Source organism: Bactrocera neohumeralis, chromosome 4 (assembly GCF_024586455.1).
Source record: "Bactrocera neohumeralis isolate Rockhampton chromosome 4, APGP_CSIRO_Bneo_wtdbg2-racon-allhic-juicebox.fasta_v2, whole genome shotgun sequence".
Taxonomy (NCBI): Eukaryota; Metazoa; Arthropoda; class Insecta; order Diptera; family Tephritidae; genus Bactrocera; species Bactrocera neohumeralis.
In genome coordinates, this window is record NC_065921.1 from 34,513,594 (window position 1) to 34,538,589 (window position 24,996).

At 34.2% G+C, this 24,996-nt stretch overlaps 1 protein-coding gene and 1 long non-coding RNA gene across 4 annotated transcripts; one reads left to right on the forward strand and one right to left on the reverse strand.

Annotated features, from left to right (window-relative positions):
* Positions 1-294: 294 nt before the first annotated feature.
* LOC126755233 (facilitated trehalose transporter Tret1-2 homolog) lies at positions 295-19,618 on the reverse strand. 3 transcript variants are annotated; one of them, XM_050467647.1, is made up of 7 exons: positions 19,137-19,618; positions 5,038-5,228; positions 4,838-4,973; positions 1,914-2,108; positions 1,682-1,830; positions 1,428-1,587; positions 295-1,364 (listed from the first exon to the last, which is right to left on the reverse strand). In XM_050467647.1, the coding sequence occupies exons 2-7, from the start codon at positions 5,167-5,169 to the stop codon at positions 475-477; spliced, it is 1,662 nt and encodes a 553-aa protein (XP_050323604.1). In that variant the 5' UTR covers positions 5,170-5,228; positions 19,137-19,618; the 3' UTR covers positions 295-474. The 3 variants fall into 3 exon arrangements, with proteins under 3 accessions (XP_050323604.1, XP_050323602.1, XP_050323605.1); XM_050467645.1 differs by having other exon boundaries at positions 5,038-5,240; XM_050467648.1 differs by lacking the exon at positions 19,137-19,618 and adding an exon at positions 9,018-9,225 and having other exon boundaries at positions 5,038-5,240.
* A 1,082-nt stretch (positions 19,619-20,700) lies between these two features.
* On the forward strand, positions 20,701-24,490 carry LOC126755251 (uncharacterized). The gene is made up of 3 exons (XR_007666473.1): positions 20,701-20,791; positions 20,853-21,084; positions 24,254-24,490. It is a non-coding gene; the product is annotated as an uncharacterized LOC126755251 (long non-coding RNA).
* Positions 24,491-24,996: the final 506 nt, after the last annotated feature.

The following is a 24,996-nucleotide window of genomic DNA, read 5'->3' on the forward strand; positions in this document are numbered from 1 at the left end:
CATTTTTTTCGATGGTGACCACTGAACTACTGTTTTCCTTGTTGTTTTGAAACTTAATAGTTTGCATCGCTGGTTTGACGTTGACGTTTGAGGCAATCTACTTGGAAATTTTCATTGGTGGAAAAGTAAGGATTCGGTTAAAGCCGGTACAATTATATTTTCGTTTATATTATTATGTATATACTTACATGTACATACATTCATATGTATATACATATATGTAACCTCGTATTCCGTATTTGGTTCTTTTTTCAAATAGATTTTCGTATAAAGTAAAATATCCACAAAATCATGTTGGATTTAAAAAAAGTCCTTTTACTTTTAGACCTTAAGTTTTACATCACAGTCTAATTATTAATACATATATTTACTTGAAGTACAGTTATTCTTATAAAAGATATGGCATTTTAAACTCATATTTAAAAGTTTCGACAAATATACTTATTTCCTGCCGATTTTCACTACTACAGTCTATCACTCTTTGGCGTCTAGTTTGTTTTCGCCGTCTTCGTCTACTTTACTTAATTTCAAGAATACTTCATTAAGTTCCTGTTCGGAACGGTATATTCCGGCAGCTTCCTCCATCGCTATTTGTGACTGCCGACGTGCAACTTCTGCATTACTCACTTTCCGTCCAGTACGGAAGTAGTTTTCAATCTCCAGTAATGTGCGGCCCTTCGTCTCTGGCACAATGAAATAAATGAACGCCACACCCAATAGAGATATCGCACCGAAAAAAGCAAAACAATTGGCTGTTCCTATCCAAGCTTCCGCGGTGGGATACAGCTTCACTACGCTAAAGGAGAACAGAAGGCCAACACACAGTGTGAACCCATTGGCGCTGCCACGTACACGTTGTGGAAAAACCTCTGAGATCATGAAGAATGGCAGGGTTAGCAGACCCATTGTGGAGAAGATTATGTGCAGCACAATGGCAAAAACAGACAATAATGGGACATGCTCGCCGATAACTGGCCACCAACCGTTAGCTGCAAGCAATGTCATGCAAATCGTCATTCCGGTCGCTGAAACTATACCCGCTGGGCGACGTCCCCATTTTTCAAAAATCATGCCCATGAAAAAAGTGGTAATTATACGTGCAACACCAACGAACACAGCCACCAGCAGCGGATCGGCAGAGACACCAGCGCGTGTAGCGATTTGTGCTGCAAATACAATCACAACAACAATTCCAGAGCACTGTTGAAAGAAAAAGAAGCCGATCATCATGAGCAGTGGTTTGTAGACCTCCGGTGCTCTTATGGCCTGTAAAATCGACTCATTGGCAGCGGCTGTCCGACTGCTGTCTGAGTTTTTCTTGATGAGTGCCAATTCTGTTTCGAATTCCTCGTAAATGTTATTATCTGTTTTAGCAAGAAATTAAATCAGAACATTTCATACATATACATAATGACTTTGAAACTAACCATTTTTTGAGAGACCCCGAAAATACTTCAGCGACTTGCGAGCCCGCTCCTCATAGCCCTTCTGTAGCAGCCAACTTGGGGATTCAGGCATGGGAAGGCAACAGCAGAACGCCAAGCATTGATAAACGACGGATATAATGGAGATTAATTTAAAGTTGTTCTGTAACGAAGAAATGTTTCAGTACTCTTTTAATTCGATTTATTATTAATTATTCAAACTAGATACATACTACGAGTATGTACTCAATACTCACCCGTATAAAATAACCTAACAAATACATAAGCAATATACCGCTGGCTATTGCTATCGATGTACCCATAATCAGACGACCCCTTATCCGTGGTAAACTAATTTCCGCCGCATACGAACCAATTGGGGACAGTGATAAGCCAATCATAAGACCTACGTATGTATTTACATTGACGATAATAATATTTGTTAGATGTTTGCATAATGTCTATTTACTTTTCTTTTCAGTAATTTACCACATAGAAATCTGCCAATGAGTAACTGTATATAAATAGCATCACGTGTGGTTTGGTGGGGGGCAGTGACAAGCAGCAATAATCCGATAATACCGACGAAATTCGTGCACAACATCGTATTTCTACGACCGATGCGATCCATGAGATAACCTACTAATAAGCCTCCCAGCGGACAAGCCATACTATTGATAGAAGCTGAAATTGCCGAGAAAGATAACTTAAACGTTAGGAATTAAAATGAATTTGTAACAACAACACTTGACACTTTTATGAATTTTGAGAAAAAAAAGTCCTAAGCCTTTATTTTTTCGTTCGACTGGCCAAATTTAATTTCAGCACTCATACTGTTACTCTCCATTATCATTTCCGTGTTATTTTTTGTAAACTTTGAATAGAGTATATTAAGTTTGCCAAGATGTTTGTAACACTTCAAAGGAAACGTTGAAGACTCTTTAAATTATGTAAACAAATGATCAACAAAACGAGCTGAGCTGATTTAGCCTTGTCCGTCTGTCTATCCGTCCATCTGTATATAACCAAACTAGTCCTTCAAATTTGCATTCGTGCTTTTCTTCCAAAGAAGCTGCTCATTTCTCGGAACCGCCGATGTCGGACCACTATAACATAAGTATATGTAGCTGCCATACAAAATGTACGATTGGAATTAAGTCCTTGTCCGGACAACTTCTTTATTTGCTGAAACATCATCACGTAATTTGGCATGAATTATTGCCAAGTCAACGGTATAGTCCCCAAAGAAATTGTTATAATCGGAACACTATAGTATATACTTTCTATACAATCTGATATTTTATTTGACAAGACATCTTCATGAAATTTGATGTGGATCATTGTCCAAAGCATCTCTAAAATTGTTCAGATCGTACCAATGAATCCTTTATTTCTTTATTTATCTTTTGTATTTGTAAACATACATACATTAGTTCAACTGTTTACGGTTTTTCGTATTTTTACTTCGTTTTTTTATACCCTGAACAGGGTATATTAAGTTTGTCACAAAGTTTGTAACACCCAGAAGGAAGCGTCGGAGACCCTATAAAGTATACTAATATAAATGATCAGTATGTTGAGCTGAGTCGATTTAGCCATGTCCGTCTGTCTGTCTGTCCGTCTGTATATATACGAACTAGTCTTCAAACTTCATTTTCTCTTCAAGAAGCTGCTCATTTGTCGGAACTGTCGATATCGGACCACTATAACATATAGCTGCCATATAAACTGAACGATCGGAATCAAATTCTTGTATGGAAAACTTTCACATTTAACAATGCATCTTCACGAAATTTGGTATAGATTATTTTCTAAAGCCACAATGTAATCTTCGAAGAAATTGTTCAGATCGGTTAACTATAGTAATACCATACAAACTGAACGGTCGGACTCTAGTTCTGGTAATTTGACGGGGTATCTTCAAATTTGGTATAGATTAATATCTAATCTCGGAAGAAAATGTTCAGATTGGTTAAATATAGCATATAGCTGCCATATAAACTGAATGATCGGAATCAAATGCTTGCATGGGAAACTTCCTCATTTGACGATATATCTTCACGAAATTTGGTATGAGTTATTGTTCATAGAAATAATGTAATATGGGAAGAAATTGTTCAGATCGGCTCACTATAGCATATAGCTGCCATACAAACCGAAATGTCACATCAAACTTATCATTAGTGTTTAAATACGCTTGTCTTTCTGAAGTACATAAGTACATACATACATAATTCGGCGATTCTTACGATGAGTGAAATTTTTCAACAAAGAAGTTGCATTAAATTTTGTGCACTGAATCAAATTTCTTGTACCTAAACGTCCAGAAAGTTGGATAAGGTGATAATTGTTTGTCGCGAACAAGTACATATACCTACTTATTTGATTGATATAAATTATTTAAAGAGTATCGAGAACGCGTTGATGACGAACCACGTCCAGGATGGCAATAAACAACAATTGATGATCAGCACGTCAATAAAATAAAGGATTTGGTGCTTGAGAATCGACGATTTACAGTCAGAGATCTTACTGGCATCATTGAAAATAAGAAGGATAAGTGAAACCCATATTGAAATATTATTTCGCATAAACGTCGTGGCACAATGCTTTCCGACTACCAGGAGGTCATGAAACGTCTTATTACTGGCGATGACTGAACCCACGCTTGCGACCTGGAAACAAACGATTAATCGGTCGAATATGGTGGCAAAGTTGAGCCGAAGCCGAAAGAACCATGTCAAAGCAGGTCAAAAATCGAGGTTATGTTGACAGGTTTCTTTGATTATCGAGGTGTGGTGCACTCCGAATTCCTTCCGACTCGAGAAATTGTCAACAAGGAATACTATTTGAGTGTTATGCGTCGTTTGGGCGAAGCTATTCGTAAAAAGAGACCGGAATTATGACAACCTTTGGTTTTAGCACCACGATAATACACCGTCGCATACTGCATTGATTCTTTGTGAGTTTTTCGCCAAATGCTTAACCAATATCGTACAGGTACCACCGTTTTCGTCTGATTTAGCCTCGAGTGACTTCTGGCTATTCAGCAAAGTCAAACGAACACTCCGGTGGAGCCGTTTTGAGTCAATTGAAGACATTAATCGTGAATCGCTATGCGCATTGAAGGCTATTGCAGAAATTGACTTTAACCACTACTTCGTGGATTGAAAAAAACGTCAGCACAAGCGGTTGCTTAGATGGAGACGACATAGACTTTCAAGAATAAATTATGAACAAAGTCTTACTAGTTTTTGCTCATGGTACAAAATACAACGAGTTACTGTATTGCCGAGATTAACGAACGATACAGAAACACCTTTGGATTGCGCTCAAAAAAAAAAAACATATATGTACATAGGTATCATTATTGATTTCCGAATATTTTATTACTACCCATCATATGTACTTACCAAACCAACTACTTTCCTCGGTGTTGAGATGGTAAATATCATTGGGATCTGTTAGTTGAGCGAGCGACACAGAAGGTAGAGCCACGGACATGCCCGATGCTACCACACACGTATTGCCAAGAAGTACCATCAGCTCCTATAACGATATTATTTTCGTACGAATTATCAATGTATTTGATTATTCTTGAGTTTTTAATTACCTGACGCAATACTGCTTTTCTCCGTTCGCCCAACGGTTTCGGTGGCTTTATTTTATCGAGTCCATTCACAATTAAAACTTTTTGTGCTGAACTACCGTTGTGCAATTTCACCAACTCAGAGTGATTCGTCATTTCGAGTGTGACGTTTTAATATTACTTTGATTGATTTACGTATTAACTGCAATGTTTATCTGAAATGATATCTAATAAAATCAGCATATAAATCGTAATGTATATTCAAGTAACATAAGTATGTAATATATGTATGTACATTAGGGTGAATTAAAAAAATTTTTTTTTTTTTTTTCAATTGGTACTCGCAAAAATAGGTTCCTAGACACCTCTAAGAAAGCTTCTCCAAATATGAGTTTTTAATTGTAACGGGAAGGTCCTCCGCCTAACGGTTTTCTATTTTTTCTTATTATCAGATAGAAAAATTTATATCTCGCTTCCAACTACTTGAAAAAATATTTTGTTAATTAGGTTTTGTAGGAAATTGAATGCTCTAAAATATGGTCTCTTATGATTTTTTCGTAAACCCAACCGTTTAAAAGATATTAACGGTTGAAATTTGACTATTTTTGGCAAAATTCTTTATTTCTTATTAATTTTATAACTCAATGAAAAAAAATTATTATGAATAGATTTTTGGAGAGGCTTTCTTAGAGGTGTCTAGGAACCTATTTTTCAGAGTACCAAACGAAAAAAAAAATTTTTTTTTTTGATCCACCCTAATATGCATTGATGTTTGACGATGAATATCTCGTAAACGCTTAACTTAATCGAAATATCATAGTAGACCATTTTTATAGAGCAGTAAATTTCCTACAAATCTATGTGTTTCATCATTCATAGTAATTTTTTTTCATTGAGTTATAAAATTAATAAGAAATAAAGAATTTTGCCAAAAATAGTCAAATTTCAACCGTTAATATCTTTTAAACGGTTGGGTTTACGAAAAAATCATAAGAGACCATATTTTAGAGCATTCAATTTCCTACAAAACCTAATTAACAAAATATTTTTTCAAGTAGTTGGAAGCGAGATATAAATTTTTCTATCTGATAATAAGAAAAAATAGAAAACCGTTAGGCGGAGGACCTTCCCGTTACAATTAAAAACTCATATTTGGAGAGGCTTTCTTAGAGGTGTCTAGGAACCTATTTTTGCGAGTACCAATTGAAAAAAAAAAAAAAATTTTTTTTGAATCACCCTAATGTACATACATATGTATGTATATGTGTGTACAATGTAATAAATCAGTTCATAATTTGGAATTAAAAAGAAAGGTGCAAGGTTTCGGCTGCAAGCGAAATTAAAACAACGGTGAGTACTAGAGAAATTTCAAATAAACCACAAATTTACATAAGTATGTATGTATGTACATATAAAATATTTTGAACTCTTTGTCCCATGAATCTAAGTAGAGCTATAAATGAAGGTTAGACCCTCTGGCGACCACGTTTCATAGCCACTTAGACAGAATTCCTGAACGATCTTATCTACAAGTATATTACATAAGTATATGTATTTCATGATAAGACTTTAAATAATGCCGTTTTGTAAACATTAATTGCTTGGATTTGACTTCAACCACTGTTAGATGTTACGTCTTTTAATGTACTTCATGTAAATTAGTATTCGGTATGACAAATAAGTATGTACATATACATATATATCCAAATTTGCTCCGGACAAATCCCTTAAGCACCCCTACCTACATATATTGTAAAATTAGATGAAATCGGATAATATGACCGACCACTCCACATATACGTAACGGTTTTGTTAAAAAATATTAAAATTGCGATAAATCCATAAATAAATGCGTCAGAGGCATACAATTTTAAGCCCGAGATGATAGAAGAAGGCTTTAAAGGCGAGGTACCGCCCACAATTAGGTGTAAATCCTTATCTCGAGCCTTGCTCGATATACTAACATTATTATATTAAGGCACGAAAATGGGCGATATCGGACCATACAACCACTACTACACCTACTTCCCATATAACAATTAATAATTTCAATTCGTTCTGATTCTTTCAATATCTAGTATACAAAGCAATCACCAATGAATGTAACAGGGTAAACAAACCATTGTCCAAATCGAACTAAAACCCCAGTTCCTCTTGCGAACTTTTTATCGGAGAGTTTCCTTTTCTAATAATCATATGAGTATATGTCAATTGTGGACTGAATCAGATCAATAATTCCCTTAGTCCCCATAACAATTTTTCGTGTTTCCGGCTGATCTTTTACCGCGTATATCGGTCTATATGTAAGCTATGTTAATAAAAAAAGAGTGTTTTTCTAAAAACAATGTAGTATGTATCTTTTTGCTGAAAAAGAAATAATGGTTTGGGCCGCTGTCACCGCAGATGGGCGCTCTCCAATTGTTTTCATCGAGCCGTGGGCAAACAAACATTTCGGTCGCAAGCCATGAACGTTTCAACAAGACTCAGCACCGTCTCACAAAGCGCGAATGGCTGAAAACAACAATCCGAACTTCATTACGACCACACAATGGCTCTCGAATTCACCAGATGCGAATCCAATGGATTATTCTCTCTGGGTCATTTTGGAGAGCAAGGTCCGAAGTAAAAAATACACCAGTCCCGAGATGCTGAAAAAAGCCATTGTCCGTGAGTGGGCCAAAATACCGGCAAGTCACATTCGGGCAGCTTGCGATCCGTTTTTTAACCGTCTCAAGGCCATAGTTAAGGCAAAAGGTGGTCATATCGAGCAAAAGTGAATTTATCCTGAATTTATGATTATTTTCACACATTTTGTACTTCAAAATAAATAAAAATAATTTTCCAAGCCAAATTTATGGCTTTTTTAATTGGTTACACTTCGAGTGTCGGACCCTGTAGTATGAATTTGAGGGCTAGGGGAAGAATGAATAGATGTCAACCATTTTGGGTCATAAATCAGAACCGTTTTTAGTACTCTACTGCATTACATATCTTTATTCTTGAGACATCTATTACAAAGTGAAGTATGCTGATGCATTAATTTTTGTTTTGTATTGAAAGTAGGCGTGATTGTAGACCGATTTTGGTTTTTGTTGTGTCAAGTGAACGATACAATTGCACAATATCAATCACTATTTCGCAAGTGCTGTTTAAATTGATCGGGTAGTTTGAATGAGTTGAATTTCAACATTATTTATTATTTAAAGTGATCACAATTTTTATTTTCTTTTTTTTTAGCTCAAATAAAAGAAAATGCTTTGTAATTTTACTCATAGCGTGTAGTCCTTGTAATTATTATGTTCCGTTTTAAGTATTTCTGTGATAAAATCACAGGCATTGTTTGCACAAAGTTGTAAGCAAATAGAAGCTTTTCTCGCTAAATGGGAAGACGCCGAACGTCCAAATGGTTGTGGACCACTTATGTACATATGTATGTATATTGCATTCAATGAAAGATTATGATCATTCTTTGTATTTACTATAAATGCAATAATTAAATGCAAGCATTTTAAAAAAAAATTTTCAAATCTGCACTTTCCGGTGTGGATTTGATGACCTTTACATAAACAAATTGTGTTTTTTCCGATTTCTTAGAGATTTTAATAAGTTTCTATGTAGTATCTTTGTTGTTGCTTTATTTGGCGTGTTTACTTTGCTTGCATATATGTAAGTACCTACATATTTTTTACATGCGTATGTATGTATGTATGTGTGTGTGCAATTATATGACATTACACTTTGCAAACAATTCTCGTAGAATTTGTTAATTTACGAGTGTCATATCTCAGCGAAAACCATATAATTATTTTAACAAATTATCACTTTTACGTATTTTAACTAACACATACTTACATACATATGTATGTATATAATTGAATAAATTCTTTTTAATAATTATTGTTAATTATTAAAAAACATGTCCGAGTGTTATATGATTTTTATAACTTTGTTACACATTGACGCCACTTTTTATATTTAATTGATTTATTAATTTGTCTCTTTACCGTTATAAGTACGTGAAAAAATTTGAAACTTCAAAATAGTCCAACACACTGAACATGAATTTATGGTCGAATGCGCAATTGTAAAACGGACTTCTACATTTCTACTTCGCCAAATAAGTAGCTATTCAATAGTGAATATCGCGAAGGAGACTCTATTTGTCAGCCGAAGTAAAAACTTTTAAGTTTGATGATTTGCTGAATGCAAGCCGGCTAAATAATATGTGTTACGACTTTGGTTTTCTGACGTAAACGAAGTGCGAAGTGCACACGAAATTCTATTCTTGCTGCTTTTGCATTTGTTTTGATTGGAATTGCTACAGCTAATTGAAACAGCTGTTTCTGTATCAACAAACCGTTACCTGATAATATGCACTTGTGGTAAAGCCATGGGCAGCGAAATAGGAAGATTTAGTTAAGTTGAGTGCATTTTTATTAGGTAGAGCAAAATCAATAATAACAAAAAAATAAATAACTATAATTCTTTCGACTAATGTGGATTATGAATTTTGAATATATATTAGTTTCATATAAAATATATATATTAATCTTGCAAATGCATTAATAAATTAACAAAAATATTTTCTAAATTTCAAAAAATTACTTTAAAACTATTAATCGTCAATCTGAAGTTTGAATAACTATAACAAGTGGCAATAATAAGCCTAATTATACTTAGTTTATGCACACACTTTATGTATGGCGACGGAGGCTTTGTTATAAAAATCTTTTATCTTAACACGTTGACTGCCAGTGTATTACCGGCGATCGCGGGCAAAGAGGTGCCAAGCAAAAAAGTTCATTGGCGTGTATCATCGGTGATACATTGGCACCTATAGGTAATTTGTTGTCGTAATCACCGATGATACTCTGGCAGCCAACGTGTTAAAAATACCTACTAATGAAAATGTACTTTGGATTTAAAATAATATTTAAAGAATACATTAAAAAAATTTAAAAATATACCTTTCCTCATATTATACATAGTAATGTGGTAAGTGCTGTAATAGGTAAAGATATACATATGTACGTACATATGTACATAAGTATGTATACAATATTATTTAACAAACCGCAATTTGAGCAACATGCAAACTACGTGACGTCTCAGAGTGGCTTGAAAATGGCTTATGACAGCTCCTATTACATAATAGAAACAAACTCGTAAAAATGTAAGTATGTAGGTATGTAAGTGTGTTTAACCAATAACAAAAATATTGTGTTTTACATTTTTCATATCATATATGGTAGTACCAAGAAAAGATTCACTAAGCTCATATTTACATAAGTACATAAGTAGTATGTATATACCCCTGTATAGGCTGAATAAAATTGACTATTTTTTCTTTATGATCATACGACATACATACATACAAAAGTATATACTTACATACAAGCATATCACAACTGCAGTCATTAATTTAAACTTCTCCTACAAAAAGGCTAATTTCATTTGCATGTATTTTTCTAATGTGAAAAATGAATTCCGTTCATACATACATAAATTTTTCTTAAAAGACAAATGTAATTGAAATAAATACATACATACGATATATTACATACATATATACATATGTACATATCGTCACCTAAAGTGCAAAAAAACGTAATATTTTCGGAAATTTACAGGAGAAAGAATGAAACACGTTATAAAATGGAACATGAGTTAAACAAAATTTAAATATTGGCAAAAACTGTGTAATATCTGATAGCAGAACCTTAAAATATTGTAGAAATGTACTTACATAAGTATGTATATCTATGTAACTTGAAGTAGTGGGTCGTAATCAATGAAACACTCAATTTCGAATTTTTTGATCATACATACATACATACGTTATTTTGCATTTTAGGTGACAATATGTATATCATTAAATCATTTTTTTATAAAACTCTCCCTCACTTACTTACTCATCTTTATCAACCATGCTGTTAGACGACAATCGACATAAGTATGAACATATGTACATCTTTTTTTAAACATGTGATTTTGAACAGTTTTAATAGTATGGCCAATTATTTAGTTTTATTATAAAGACAAAGGTTGGTCATTATCTTTTATAAATGATATCCAGGAAGTGACTTGCATGGTTGGCTCGAACAAATTCCAGCGAAGAGGCTTAATTTTCCCAGGAATTTCGCGCCAAATATTTTCTTCCAAGATGTCAAACGTCTCGGGCTTGTCTGCAACTTCACATAACCACACAAAAATAGTCTAGCGGCGTTAAGTGGCACGATTTTCCAAGCCACACCACAGACCCACGATACGAGATAAAGCGCTCACCAAAAATTTCCTTCAATAAATTGAATAAGAGGTCGTCTAATCAATATCATTAATTCTGCCAAGAGAAAGTTATTCATTGCCCATTGACTGTCACATTATGGCCGGCTTAATTTTTGAAGAAATATGGAGAAATGATTCCTCTGCCCATAGATATTCAGCATGCGCCAAATCTTGGAAAAGACTCATGAAAAAAGAATCGACACTCACCACCTCTTCATCGATCACGAAGCTGCTTTTGACAACACGAAAGGAAGCTGCCTTTATACCACGATGTCTGAATTTGGTATCCCCACAAAACTAACACGGCAGTGTAAACTGACGTTGAACCATACCAAAAGCTCCGTCAGGATCGGGAAGGACCTCTCCGAGCCGTTGGATATCAAAGGATGTTTCAGACAAGGCGATTGCCTATCGTGCGACTTCTTCAATCTGCTGCTGGAGAAAATAATTCGAGTGGCAGAACTTAATCGAGCAAGTAGAATCTTCTATCAGAGTGTACAACTGCTGGCGTATGTCGATGTTGTTGATATCATTGGCCTCAACAACTGCGCCGTTAGTTCTGCCTTTTCCAGAATGGATAAGGAAGCGAAGCAAATGGGTCTTGTAGTGAACGAGTGCAAGACGAAATATCTTCTGTCATAAAACAAACAGTCGTCGCACTCGCGACTAGGCTCCCACGTCACTATTGACAGTTATAACTTCGAAGTTGTAGATAATTTCGTCTATCTTGGAACCAGTATTAACAGCAATAACAATGTCAGCCTCGAAATCTAACTGGGTAGGCAGTTGAGAAGTAAAGTCTTCTCTCGACGAACAAAAACAAAAAAAGTCACTTAGTCGATGTTACGAGTTTTCGACAGAAAAGTTCGACGAAAGATTTATGGTCCTTTGCCTATTGAATATCGCATTCGATAGAACGATCAGCTGTGTGAGATACATATACTTATGATGACATTGACATAGTTCATCAAATTAAGAAACAGCGGCTAGGTTGGCTAGGTAACGGCGTACGAATGGGCGAAAACATTTGAGCTCTGAAAGTATTCGACGGAGTACCCGTCACTAGGAGGAAGACTGCCACTTCGTTCGAAAGACCAGGTGGAGGAGGACCTGGCTACTCGTGGAATCTCTAATTAGCATCACATTGCGAAAAGAAGAATCGGTGTCTACGCCAGTAAAGAAGAATAACATAAAAATGTCAGAGAAATGCCACGTTTAGTCGAAATCGGTCAGGCGGGTCCCGTGATAAAGCATTTCACTGTAAAGTGTGTGGTACCACGCTTATTGTCCAATTTTTATAACGGCTCCCATAAAACTTTCCCACACCATCTCGGATGTAAAATTTTATGTCTCTGGCATATTTAGTCATTGATATATGGCACTTTTTGTAGTTTTTAGCAGTACCGTTATATGGGGAGTGGACGACGTTATCTTTCGATTCGATAATTCATTCCATCGAGAAGAGTTCTTATCGTATTTGTGCTAGGCAAAATTTGTTGTTGTAACTTTAGTGGTTATGGAGATATGTACATTAAACTTATTGGAGGTGTGACATCTGCCAAATTAGAGTTTTGTATCCTAATTTAGCGCTTTGTTATGACATTTTATAGGTTTGCGGTTATACTATGTTCGGACCGACAACGAAAACATGTTTTCGTAGGAAAAACTGGTTTTCGCACGAAAACTTGTGTTTTCGTCCATGTAAAATTTGTCAAACGAAAACACAGTTTTCGCTGAAAACTACTTGAAAACTTACATTCCACTCATTATAATCGGTGCCTGCTCTAGTTTAATCGATGTTTTTGGAAGACATACATATTTTGCCGGCCCTAAATTGTCACTTGATATTTGTTTACATTTCATATACAAAAACAGCTGTCGCTTGATATTCTCATATTAGGGGGATTCTCTTGCTCTTGCAAAACTTTGCACGGTGCAGAAATTGGAGAATTTTCCTCTCAAATTATTTGCAATGGCTATAAATATGTCAGACCAAAACCCACGTTTATTTTCGTGCCATCATATATCACTAGATTCTGCAATGGGTGCTCTCTTGGCCTTGCATATTTCGGTATAAGATTTTTGCATTTTGTGTCATCGTGCAATCTTGCAAGAGCAAGAGAATGCCGCTATTGATAGTTGTCAGTGAAAACTCATCGAAAACACACATTGTCGGTCCGAACGACTTAGATTCCACAACATACAAAGGTGTTTTCAAAATGTTTTCAATGTCGGTCCGAACATAGTATTAATGGCGTTTTGTGGGCGTGGCAGTGAACCAATTACACCCATCTATGAACTTTTTGTTTTTTACCAAGCAACGCACATACCAAGTTTCATCAAGATATCGCAATTTTTACTCAAGTTACAGCTTACACGGACGTACGGACAGACAGACAAACACCCTGATTTCAACTCGTCTCATCATCCTGTTTGGTGAACAAAATTATTATACTCTGTAGCAACATGTTGCAAGAGTAAAAAATAAAGGTTTCAATGAAGTTTTTGCATTTAAATCCGCTTTCAATGACTTTCTATAAACATAGTCTTTTATGTCAGGACTGGATATACATATTTTTTTTGTCCAAAATTTAGTTTCCTACAACTTTTCTTTGGAAAGTTTTTCGACAAGACCAACCGTTTACTAAGTTTTTCAAAAATCAAATCAAATTTAATGGGTAAATTTTTCAGGTAACTTTTTTTTCAACATAAAATAAACAATTTTTATGTGTCCACAAAGGAATAAAAATGTCTGAAATTGCACATCCTACTACTTACATATATATAAGTATGTACATACAACTAATCGCTAGCCACCTTAAACTGCTGCTTCTTTTCATGATTACAACTTTGTATGTATGTAATTGCATAACCGAACTGATCTATAAGTAGTCATAAACACGTAGGTAATAATGTAAATATTTACATATGTATGTACGTATAATTACGTTTAGAATATTTGTATCCATGTAAGCTAGACTAATTAGTTAAAAGTTATTTATTTTTTGTTTCGTTGATCGCTTTCTCGTGTAACAAAAATGTCAGGTTTTGCACGTAAAAAGTAATGAGGTAACTTCGAAATTATCTCATATTTTCGTCTGAAGAGAGTATCTGAAGTTTGCAATTTCGTATAAAAATATTACTCATTATTCTTTAATTCAATAATTTCTAGAATAAAAGAGTACACAAATTTAAAATAAATATAGTTAAAAATAAACTTCTTCAAACAAAAAAGTGAAAATTAATTACTAATATTGTCAGACAACAATAATAAACGAAAGGTACGCTGAGAAACACGTGTGTTGCCCGATGTGCGCAAATATGGCGTAATAAGAGTACTTTTCGTCAATTATTTTTGTTAGGTGATACAGTAATTATGTCTCTATTTTTAGTGTACTTTGCTTTTTATACCTTGAACAGGGTATATTAAGTTTGTCACGAAGTTTGAAGCACCCAGAAGGAAGCGTCGGAGGCCCTATTAAGTATATACATATGTATGTATATAAATGATCAGTATGGTGAGCTAAGTCGATTTAGCCATGACCGTCTGTCCGTCTGTCTGTATATATACGAGCTAGTCCCTCAGTTTTTAACACTTTGAGCCCCGCGTGCCCACCCGTGGTCATTTTTTTCCTGTACCGGTGGACCGCATGCTGACGAAGGGTTGTGCTTTAGTTGACAAGTTGGTTTGTTTGTTTTTGTTTTATTGATTGTTTACTTAGTTTTATTGATTTTTTGCGATTGAGGTGACTTTGTGATATTTATTTTTGATAAACCAAATGCATTTTTGTTGTTTTTTTTTTTTTTTTTGTGACCACCGGTGGTCACATTGTCCCATAATGAAAATCCACCAATGTCCACGGGTGGTCACATTGTCCCAAATCGTCAAAACATAAATGTCCACCGGTGGTACACGCGGGGCTCAAAGTGTTGAAATATCGTTTTGAAATTTTGCAAAAGTTATTTTATATAAATGTATATGTATATAACATCTAGCTGCCATACAAACTGAACGATCGGAATCAAGTTTTTGTATGGAAAACTTTCACATTTGACAATGTATCTCCACAAAAGTTGGCACATGTTATTTTCTAAGATAATAATGTAATATACGAAGAAATTGTTCAGATCGGCTTACTATAGCATATAGCTGCCATACAAACTGAACGATCGGAAAAAAGTTCTTGTATGGAAAACTTTTGCATTTGACAAGATATATTCACAAAATTTGGTATAGATTATTTTCCAAGGCAACAATGTAATCTCCGAAGAAATTGTTCAGATCGGCTTACTATAGCATATAGCTGCCATACAAATTGAACGATCGGAATCAGAGGCTTGTATTGAAAACTTTCGCATTTGACGTGGTATCTTCACGATATTTGACATGGATGACTGCTTAAGGTAATAATATAATCTGCGAAAAAAATTTTCAGATCGGATTACTATAGCATATAGCTCCCGTATAAACTGAACACATGTGTAGTTACTAAAAGAAATGCGCCTGTGAAGGGTATATTAGCTTCGGTGCAGCCGAAGTTAAATTTTTTCTGGTTTTAAACTAAATTTGTTTTTCACTTATTAGTTTAATGTGCTAAAATATGTCTTTTAGGGCTATTTTGATTATTTTTTCAGCGATATATTCTTTCAGTACAAACATACAGGAGAAGCTAATAAAATCGTTATAAAATCAGCCACATGCACGGGAGTTCAAATATATGGATCCATCAGAATTTATAGTCCGACTTAGACAATTTTTGGGCGTAAGATTAAATATCTTAAGAGGACTTATTTAAGGTTGTGTAAGATAAGGTTGTGTTATATGGGAAATTGACGTAGTTGTTGATTTTCATAGTGTGTGATAGGGTAACCTCTCACGCCAAATTTGGTTCAAATTGGTCAAGTTGTTCCTGAACTTTTTACACCTTTTCCTGTAAAGCTCTTCTCCACCATATTGGTTGTAAAGCTTAATGCTTGTGGCGCATTTATTCAGTAAGTGAGTGCAGTAGTTTCAACATGTCATATGGCGAGTGGGTGTGGTTATAATCTAATTTTGCCTATTGTCTGAGAGTATAGAGAGATGCTAAAGAAACTTCTTCAAAACAAAATATTGAAAACAAGTGCCTCTCATCATTATTAAACGAGTAAGTTAAGTATTAGAGTTGAAATGTCTCAGGGTTATAAGTCATAAGTTGGAGTTTTAATAAACACTGAATCAACACTTCTATTGCATGTACCTTATTCTTTGCATAAATTTAGTTTTTTGCAACGGATTTAACAAATATAATCATTATCTTTGATATCAATTTGGTTACATAAATTTGATTGTAATGAAATGTAAAATTTTTGATTTTGCACCTTTCATTTTTCCTTTAATAACATTGAATCAGCTGTTTCGGAATAAAATTTATCATACAAGAGGTAAGAAAAAAGCAGTTAAGCCTTTTAACGAAGTAAGAAACATATTAACATTTCTGAATACTATTATCTTTGATATCATGGTTACTTGTTGTAATGAAAGTAAAATTAAGTCCTTTCTCCAACGCAAATAAGAAAAGGCAATTCGAAGTAAGAAACTAAGCCATTTTGAAACACTTTGCAGTAGGCAGTCTTCAACGAAAAAGGTAAATGTTATAACTGAACTCGACTCATTAATATTTTTTTTACGGCTCTCGTTATTGTTTGATGGCCGGTTACTTTAGTGGAATAGTGCGAAGAAAGCCATATGGTACTTGATAATGCTCCACAATATGTACTTTGTATTTACTATCAACGAGAGGTTATTCAAACGCAAGTTCTTCAACTTTAAGGATACTCAAGTTTCAAGAGCATTCTTAAAACGCACAACAATTTAAATGTTTAAAGCAAAAAATATAAAACAAATACATATGCAGGGGCTTCATATAGTCTCATAAAGTTATAAGTTATAACGAACCGATAACCTATCGTTGAGAATTGTAATTGCGTAATGTCATTTTTGTAGGTAATCCAACAACATGTTTTTAAACAAGCGTAAAATTTATAATTTTATGATTTTGTGATGCGTTATGACAAGTTGTGTGCCCCGTAAAAAACTATACATCTCTGAGTGTATAAAGCAAGGGTATAAAAAGAAATGTATCTGCATTTTGATCGGTCAGTTGACGTGGTCCGATCTGAACAATATTTTCGGGGATTATATATATCAGATAATAATCTATGTCAAATTTCGTGACGATACCTTGACAAATAAAAAAGTTTTCTATCTATGGGCTTCAATTTGAGCGAGCAGTTTGTATGTCAACTATATGCTATGTATAGTCGTCCGTAATATAATAACATTGAAATCTATACCGACTTTCTTGAAGATACCCTGTCAATTAGAAAGGTTTTCCTTGCAAGGACTTGATTCCGATCGTTCAGTTTGTATGGTAACTATATGCTATAGTGGTCAGATCTCGGCTGGTCCCAAATAAACAGTGTGAAAAATTTTTGGTCGCTATCTCGAAAACTGAGAGAGTTTGGGTATATGCAGACGAACGGCTTGGCTTGTCAGACTGATTATTTTTGCATAAACTTTATACAGCCTTCCACGGCCTTTTGGGTGTTACAAACTTCGAGGAAATATATCAATATATCCTGTTCAGGGTACCAAAAGGAAACATCAAGAGTATTGGATTTTGACATGGGTTGTGCGACAAAAAGAGAGGATATCTCTTTCTGAAAATAATGTCTCTTGGTGCTAAAAATGGATAAAATCAGTTCAACTTCTTCCATAATATAAGGTTTTCCAAACTTTTGGTCGACTGCATACCATACACCCGTATACCCCAAATATATGTATAACGGTCAACGCGCTCAAGCATTGCTGAATGTTATAACAAAATGTAATAAGGTTGGACCTTCTTTTGCCCTCAATACCCTCAATATACTCAACATAGCAATTTTAAATTTTTCACCTTACTTTATCCAGTTCATATTGGTCAATATTTATATTAATTATAATGAATTACTCTGGTTGACTTTTCCTTCAAATAATCTAAAATATTAAATTTCGTTTCTTTATTTGAGTTCATATCGGATATATCTAAATAGCAGTTAGCTCGACAGAATTAAGCGAGAATATGGTAATTAGCATTAGATCAAACGGTACTTAAAATTATTCAATTGCAACGATGAGATCGGATCATTAAGTACGAAAAATCACACAGTGAGAATTAATAAGAGGTCACAAAATAAAATGTTTAATTGAAATTGAAAATCTTTCTAATTATTCTCATATTCAATCCAATTCCATTTTATAAAAGTAGAGTCTTGACTATGTGTGGTTCAAACTGCTTGTTTTGTTTAGCTTTTAAACTCTTAATCAAGACTCGAGTTAACAGCATTCCTACAGCGATAATAAATAAATTAACGTTTGAACGTATACTTAAGTATGTACATTTGTATGTATGTATGTGCATAATTGAATCTAATTTGCAGTTCTTTGGCAAGATTTTGAAGTCTACTTCTGCTGGAAAGATTTGTTAAGAAAATCGTATTTTTATCGGTGGATGGTATGACAAAATCTCCTTTTTGAAATCTCTTCTACTTGAAATCTCGTTTTTCAAATTTTGCTTGCTTCAGCGTCACTTACTAAGCCATATCCCTTTCAGTTTTTTGAGAAATACCGTTTAATGGGTATCATGAAACTTTGTTTGCAACCCTTTGGAATAGCATTTTTTATTCATAAGGATATAAGCAACACTATAATATTAAAAACTTATTTTTTTATTGATATTTCAGTTCGTGATATACAAATAACTAAGTGTATATGACTGCAAAAACTAAAACTTTTCAGTAAAACTAGCAATATTCACCTTCACTTGGTCCTTTAAACTGGTCTGGATCGTAGTAGTATAATAAAACCGTTTACGAGTAAATGCACATTTGAATGAAAAAGCACATGAATTTCTTTGGACTATCACCTAAGTGTAAACACTTTACTTTTAAAAACTTTCCGCGTTAGATATTTAATTTACATTTAATTATAACTTATGTCCTTATATCCTTTATTTGAACATATTTTCATGTAATGTCATTGTACAGTTCAAGTTCAGTGGCAAGAAGTCCTTACTTCGCGGCACTTGTCTAGTCCAACGGATGTGGCAGGATATTAATATCCTTCAGATTCACTTAATTATATTTCCCACACCGAACGCAACAAACTTAAAGGACTTGTGTTAACACACATACAATGTTACAGGAACTTGATACTGTCAGTATAATTATGAACGTTGCCGTTAGCATTTGCCGCTAAGCGTCCGCGTGCTTCGAGCCGTTTTTGAACAATGGCAAGTCGCCTATGAATTGCTGTAGCCAAAGTGCAAATCGAATCGTCAGCCAATACCGGCGAACAAATTCAATTCGAACAATTGAACGATGAACAATGAAACAAATTGCAGAGACACCCTACATAGCGACATACTTAAGTACAATATACACATACTTTTGTATGCACTTGCTGCGGGTTCTTATTAGCCGGACTCACGCGACATAAACGCTACTTTGTTGACCGTTCAATTGCTGCGAATCAAGTCACCAGCCACAAGTCACTCCACCGGTCGATTACATACAGACGCATACACAGTCAAAAATTTAAGACTCACTTTGAAAATTTTGAGCTTCAAAGCAAATTAAAATGCTTCAAACTTAAAATAGGTAAAATAATTACTCAAACATTTTTGAAAAAAAAATATTCGGTTGCACCGAAGATACCTCCACAAATAAGTACAAAATATTCCTTACAGGAACTTGATTTTGATTGGTCGGTGTGTATTGCAGCTATGTCCTATAGTGATCCGATGTGATCAATTTATTCGAAGGTTAGACTTATACCCTATGACAACTTTTGTAACGATATCTCGTTAAGTGAAAAAACTTTCGATAAAAAAGCTTAATTTCGATTGTTCAATTTGTATGACAGCTATATATAGTATTCCGATATCGGCGGTAACGGAAACCGAGCAGCTTCTTAGGGAGAAAATGATGTGTTCAAAATTTCAGACCGATATCTTAAAAACTGAGTTATTAACAAACAGACGGAGGGCTTTAATCGCCTCAGCGCGTCATGCTAATCATTTACAGTGAAGTTTCTCACCGTGTATTATGCACGCTAAATAATATAAAAACACATTTGTATTGAAGTATATATGTATGTGCATAAACAGTCATAAATATAATAGACAAGACGCTGCACTGCTGGCGTACCGGATTGTTCATCCAATAAACAAATTGCAACTTGGTAATTTATGCAATTTCGCGGCTAATAGTCTGTCCGATTTCCCATTCACTTAATATCGCGGTAATCAGTAACGCGTTGCCACGCGAGCCGACGCGCCACTACATTGTACTTTGCTGCGCTTAGCTCTGCTCCGCTGCATTCTCAATTGCTGGAAAATTGCGTCAAACTTACGTTTCGTTTCACAGCCCAATACAAATAATTAATACAACGTGAATATATGTATGTATGTATGTAAGTATACACAAACATTTGTTAGAAAAATTGCAATTTAATGAAATCAAATCATCGTCAGCAATCCTCGTCTCACACGCGGAACACTAGCAACTTTAACTGAAATGTATACAGAAATTTAACAGTTATTGCTTACATTAACAGCAAAGCGGCAATACAATTTGTCACTGCTTCGACACAAAGCAAACACCTACTTGCAATATCGGTGGCATAACGAGCGCCCCACACATTCTGTCCGCTCTGAGTTTTTCGCTGCCTGGGTGTGTGTTGACCGATTCGAACAAGTATCGCACGTATGTAAGTATTTAGACATTATTTAGTAAATATGTACGCGGATGTCGGTTTGTAGCACCGTTCGTTGTCGTTCGTTAGCCAAGTGAACTTGACATTGGCAGCAGCCAAAGCACGAGCGTTCCCTTCGACGCCTATACGCTTGCATGCCGAAGTAGTAAGTGTCTTGGTTTAGAATTAACGCCGATACAAATAATTATGAATATGTATTTCAAGTTAAAATTTTATTTGGGTTAAGCTAAACTTCCTGTCAATTAGAAAAATAGAAGTTCCTATTATATAAGTGAGCACATTTAATGCTGCGCAGCGGAAGAACAACACGGTTAACTTTTGATCAAGTAAAAGTTTCAATGTTTTTCTTTTTGTGTATGATTTTTCATTAAATAAAAAATATTGCGTTCAGAAAACAATTTTTTAAAGCGATTGAGAATGTAATTTTAATTGAATTGGTTTAAGAAAATTGTTTTTAATTTCTACAAATATTGTTATTTTTAAAAAATTAGTAATACCAAATGGAAGAAGACATTTTCATCGATTATAAGAAATCGATTAGGTATGTTAGTTGGTTATTAATTCCAAATGGGAAAAAATATAAATGTTTTTTTGATAATTTTTGAAGTTTTCGAAAGAAAAAACCGCCGAAGTTGTATTTTTTATTTATCGTGTAAAATCAAAAAACGTTTGCTGTACGAGAAAAGCTCGAGCATCGAAAAAAAGCAGTTACACTTAGTAGATTTTGTTCTTGTAGAAATCAATTGCAATAAATATTTATTGGAAAAATTATTTTCCCGCCCCCCAAAAAATGTTCACGAATGTGAATCAAAAAAATCATACTGTGCGCCGATTCGTGGCGGCAGTGTGTTGATTCGAATGTTATAAATTTAGTTTGAACGCCACACAAAACCACAAACGCAACCACCTGCCCCTGCCACCAATGTTCATACCGCGCTGCTCCACATACTACCTGCGCCGCCGATAGCGAAAAACATCGACTTTTGCTTTCCTTCATTTCGATTATATGTTGCTGTATGGTAACAGGTTTTGTTGTTGTATGTTTGTTTTGTTGTATTTATTTTGGTTTCTTATTTTCGTTGCAACTGTAGCTGGGTCTTTGTTGTTCCGTTCTTTAATGACTTTAGTTCGTTTCTTTCCGTTGTTAAACATTAATTAGTGAAACTATGCAACAAAATAAAAAATAACGAAAATTTAAAATATATAGTTTATGTGCACTTTGTTGCAAACTTATAAAACCGATCAAATAATAGCTGTTGAGTGTAACAGTTAAGATTGGTTTAATTTAAAGAAAATTTAGTCCATGAATATTGTATGCTAACATCTAGTGATGCGGAAACATATAAATATGCAACTTTTAAAAAAGGGAAAGAAAGTGCAAAAAACGCGTGTTAAAAAACTGCATATAAGACTTTGCTTTTGCTCTACAGACTCTTATATTTTGCTTTTAGCTTGAGAGCCTCTGGATTCAAAGTCGTAAATAACGATTTATTTGAAACGCTGACGGATAAAGCAGTTATTACAGTATCAAAGTCCAACCCTTCTGACTCCTTGACTATGGGCGCTTTAAGTTCTTCTGTGTTATTAAATTGGCGATTTTGAATTGACGTCTGGCGAACATGCCGGCCACTCGAGTACGGTTATTGAAATCCGGGCGATTCAATCTTTAATTTGCCTACTTACATGAATTGCCGCATTGTCTTACTGAAATATTCGTCATCTTGGATACTCATTGAGACCAAACAAAGCAGCAGTTCCAAATTTTGTTTAGAAGAAATAGCTCTCAAAAAAATCTTAAATTTAAAGTGGTTCTTTTCGAATATCATGACAGTATGGTATTCATTAACGTCCCTAATTTGATCGGTCTTATAATTTTGCAACAGAAATTACAGAGGAGTTTTGCTAAAAGTCAAATTAAAAATTACAGTCACTAAACTTTTGTTTTTTTTTAGAAATCAAGGCGAAAGTAAATCATTAATATAAATTTTTTGCTACAAAGTGTTAGGTTTTTAGTTTGTAGAAGAAGGAGATTTAATAGCGATTTGCCCTGTTATTTTTTCGCTCCAAACATCTTCAAATAATAGAACGAGCAAAGTTCGTTTTAAACCTTTTAATGATATTAAGAAGTGGGCTTGGAATGTGTTGCCCTATTCTTTATTGCTTGAGAATTTTTTTCCAGTTGTAAATAATAAACCTACACTAACAGTGACCGTTAAAACTGACTGCAAAACTTGCCACACTTATATAGACGATTATTACTCTCAACTATTTGCATCATGTGATAACTTAATGATGAGAGATAAATCTAATATTATTCTATTAGCTTTTAGAACTGAACTGGACTTGAGAAACATCCCCAGCCCAATCTAAATCTAATTAACCTTGATGTTAAACTTTAGCGTGGTTTTGAACAGTGCCTTCTTGTACAGCTCCAATTAGATCATAAGCTATTATTAATTAAGTAAATAATAAAAATATATTTGCCCTAACAACCTCATAAACGAATTATTTTAAGAACTCTGTGATGTGAAATTTACGAGGAAAGCTAACTGATTCACTGCCAAGTAATTTATATAATATTATTGAAGACTTATTTCGACCAATTTTTTAACTTCTTTTATAATATATTAAATTATTATGTCCTAGCCAACTGTGAGAAGAATTAAAGAAGGATACTCGCCTTTAATTTTGATGAACACTATAAGGATGTTCTACATAAGTTTTGACATTTTCGATAAATAAATGTTGAATTTGATACTTCTATTCGTTGTCTATATATGTACATAATTGGTTTTAATCGCATTTGTTTCTGAGATCAGAAAAGTTGCCCACTTAGTTTTGGGAAGATCTCAAAACTTAAAAGCCGATAAACCAAAGGATTCCAATTTTTTGGTGGCGCCGCACGAGTGGGAGATTGCGTACGTCGCTTTAAGACTCTGTAGATCACAGTTCATCGTTCTTAAATTATTCTGTTTGGACTTATCAGCCAAGAATTAGGTAATACAGGGAAGCTCCAATATTTTTGTTGCTCTGTGAAAGAATGTTAATAATCTATAACATACTTTAATGGATTCTGTAAGCAGTTTGTTTTCCAATACATATTGTATATTAAACGATTTTTTTTTAATTCTCTTTTCCGATGCAAAAAATGGCACGCAGATCGAACACAGTGTAAGCAACGGGTGTTTCCAAAGAGCGTCCACCACGGTAAATTAGGTAATGAGGCATTTACTTGTTTATGTCCTGCAGAAATATGCAAGTGGAATTCTTTGGTAATATTTGTCAAGGTATTTCCTATTAACTAGTATTTAAGATAATATCACTCCTTATCAATTTAATTAGATTAGTATAAGGGTAATGGCAAACTTATCCACCAATGATATTATTCAAATCATAATTAATGTAAGTATGTAACTACATACATACATTTGTATGTATGTATAGACATGTAGAACCTTATAACTAGTGCTGCGTTTAATAAATTGCCAAATATATTAGCAAATTTATTGAATTATGTTTCCATTTGAATATAATGACGCCAAACGAACGCTAGCTTCTTCATGGTAATCATCGTATTAGTTGGCATTTAGTAATTAGGAAATTACAAATTACTGATCAGCTGTAAGTAAAAGGCTGCCATCCCTGTGAGAATATTTTACCAATAATGCCCAAATTAATTAAGCATCTTTGACTATCCCACGGTAGATGGCGCCTTGATAGAACTAATGTTTTATCATTTTTATTCGAAATTTTTTATTTTCGTTATAGTAAATATAATCTTCAAACAGTGTTGTATAAATGTATTTAGCTTGAACTAATTTAACCCTTTATGTAATGCTATTGTCTAAGATGGTTGTGTCTTCATCGAGAATACATATGTATATACATGTATTTTGATGCAG

Bases quoted from the DNA above. Each gene is read 5' to 3' on its own strand.
- LOC126755233 (XM_050467647.1), bottom strand. From the start codon at position 5,169: ATGACGAATCACTCTGAGTTGGTGAAATTGCACAACGGTAGTTCAGCA. The intron at 4,974-5,037 runs GTAATTAAAAAC...ATATCGTTATAG, and splicing joins GAAAAGCAGTATTGCGTCAG to GAGCTGATGGTACTTCTTGG. The intron at 1,831-1,913 runs GTAAATTACTGA...ATACATACGTAG, and splicing joins CATTGGCAGATTTCTATGTG to GTCTTATGATTGGCTTATCA.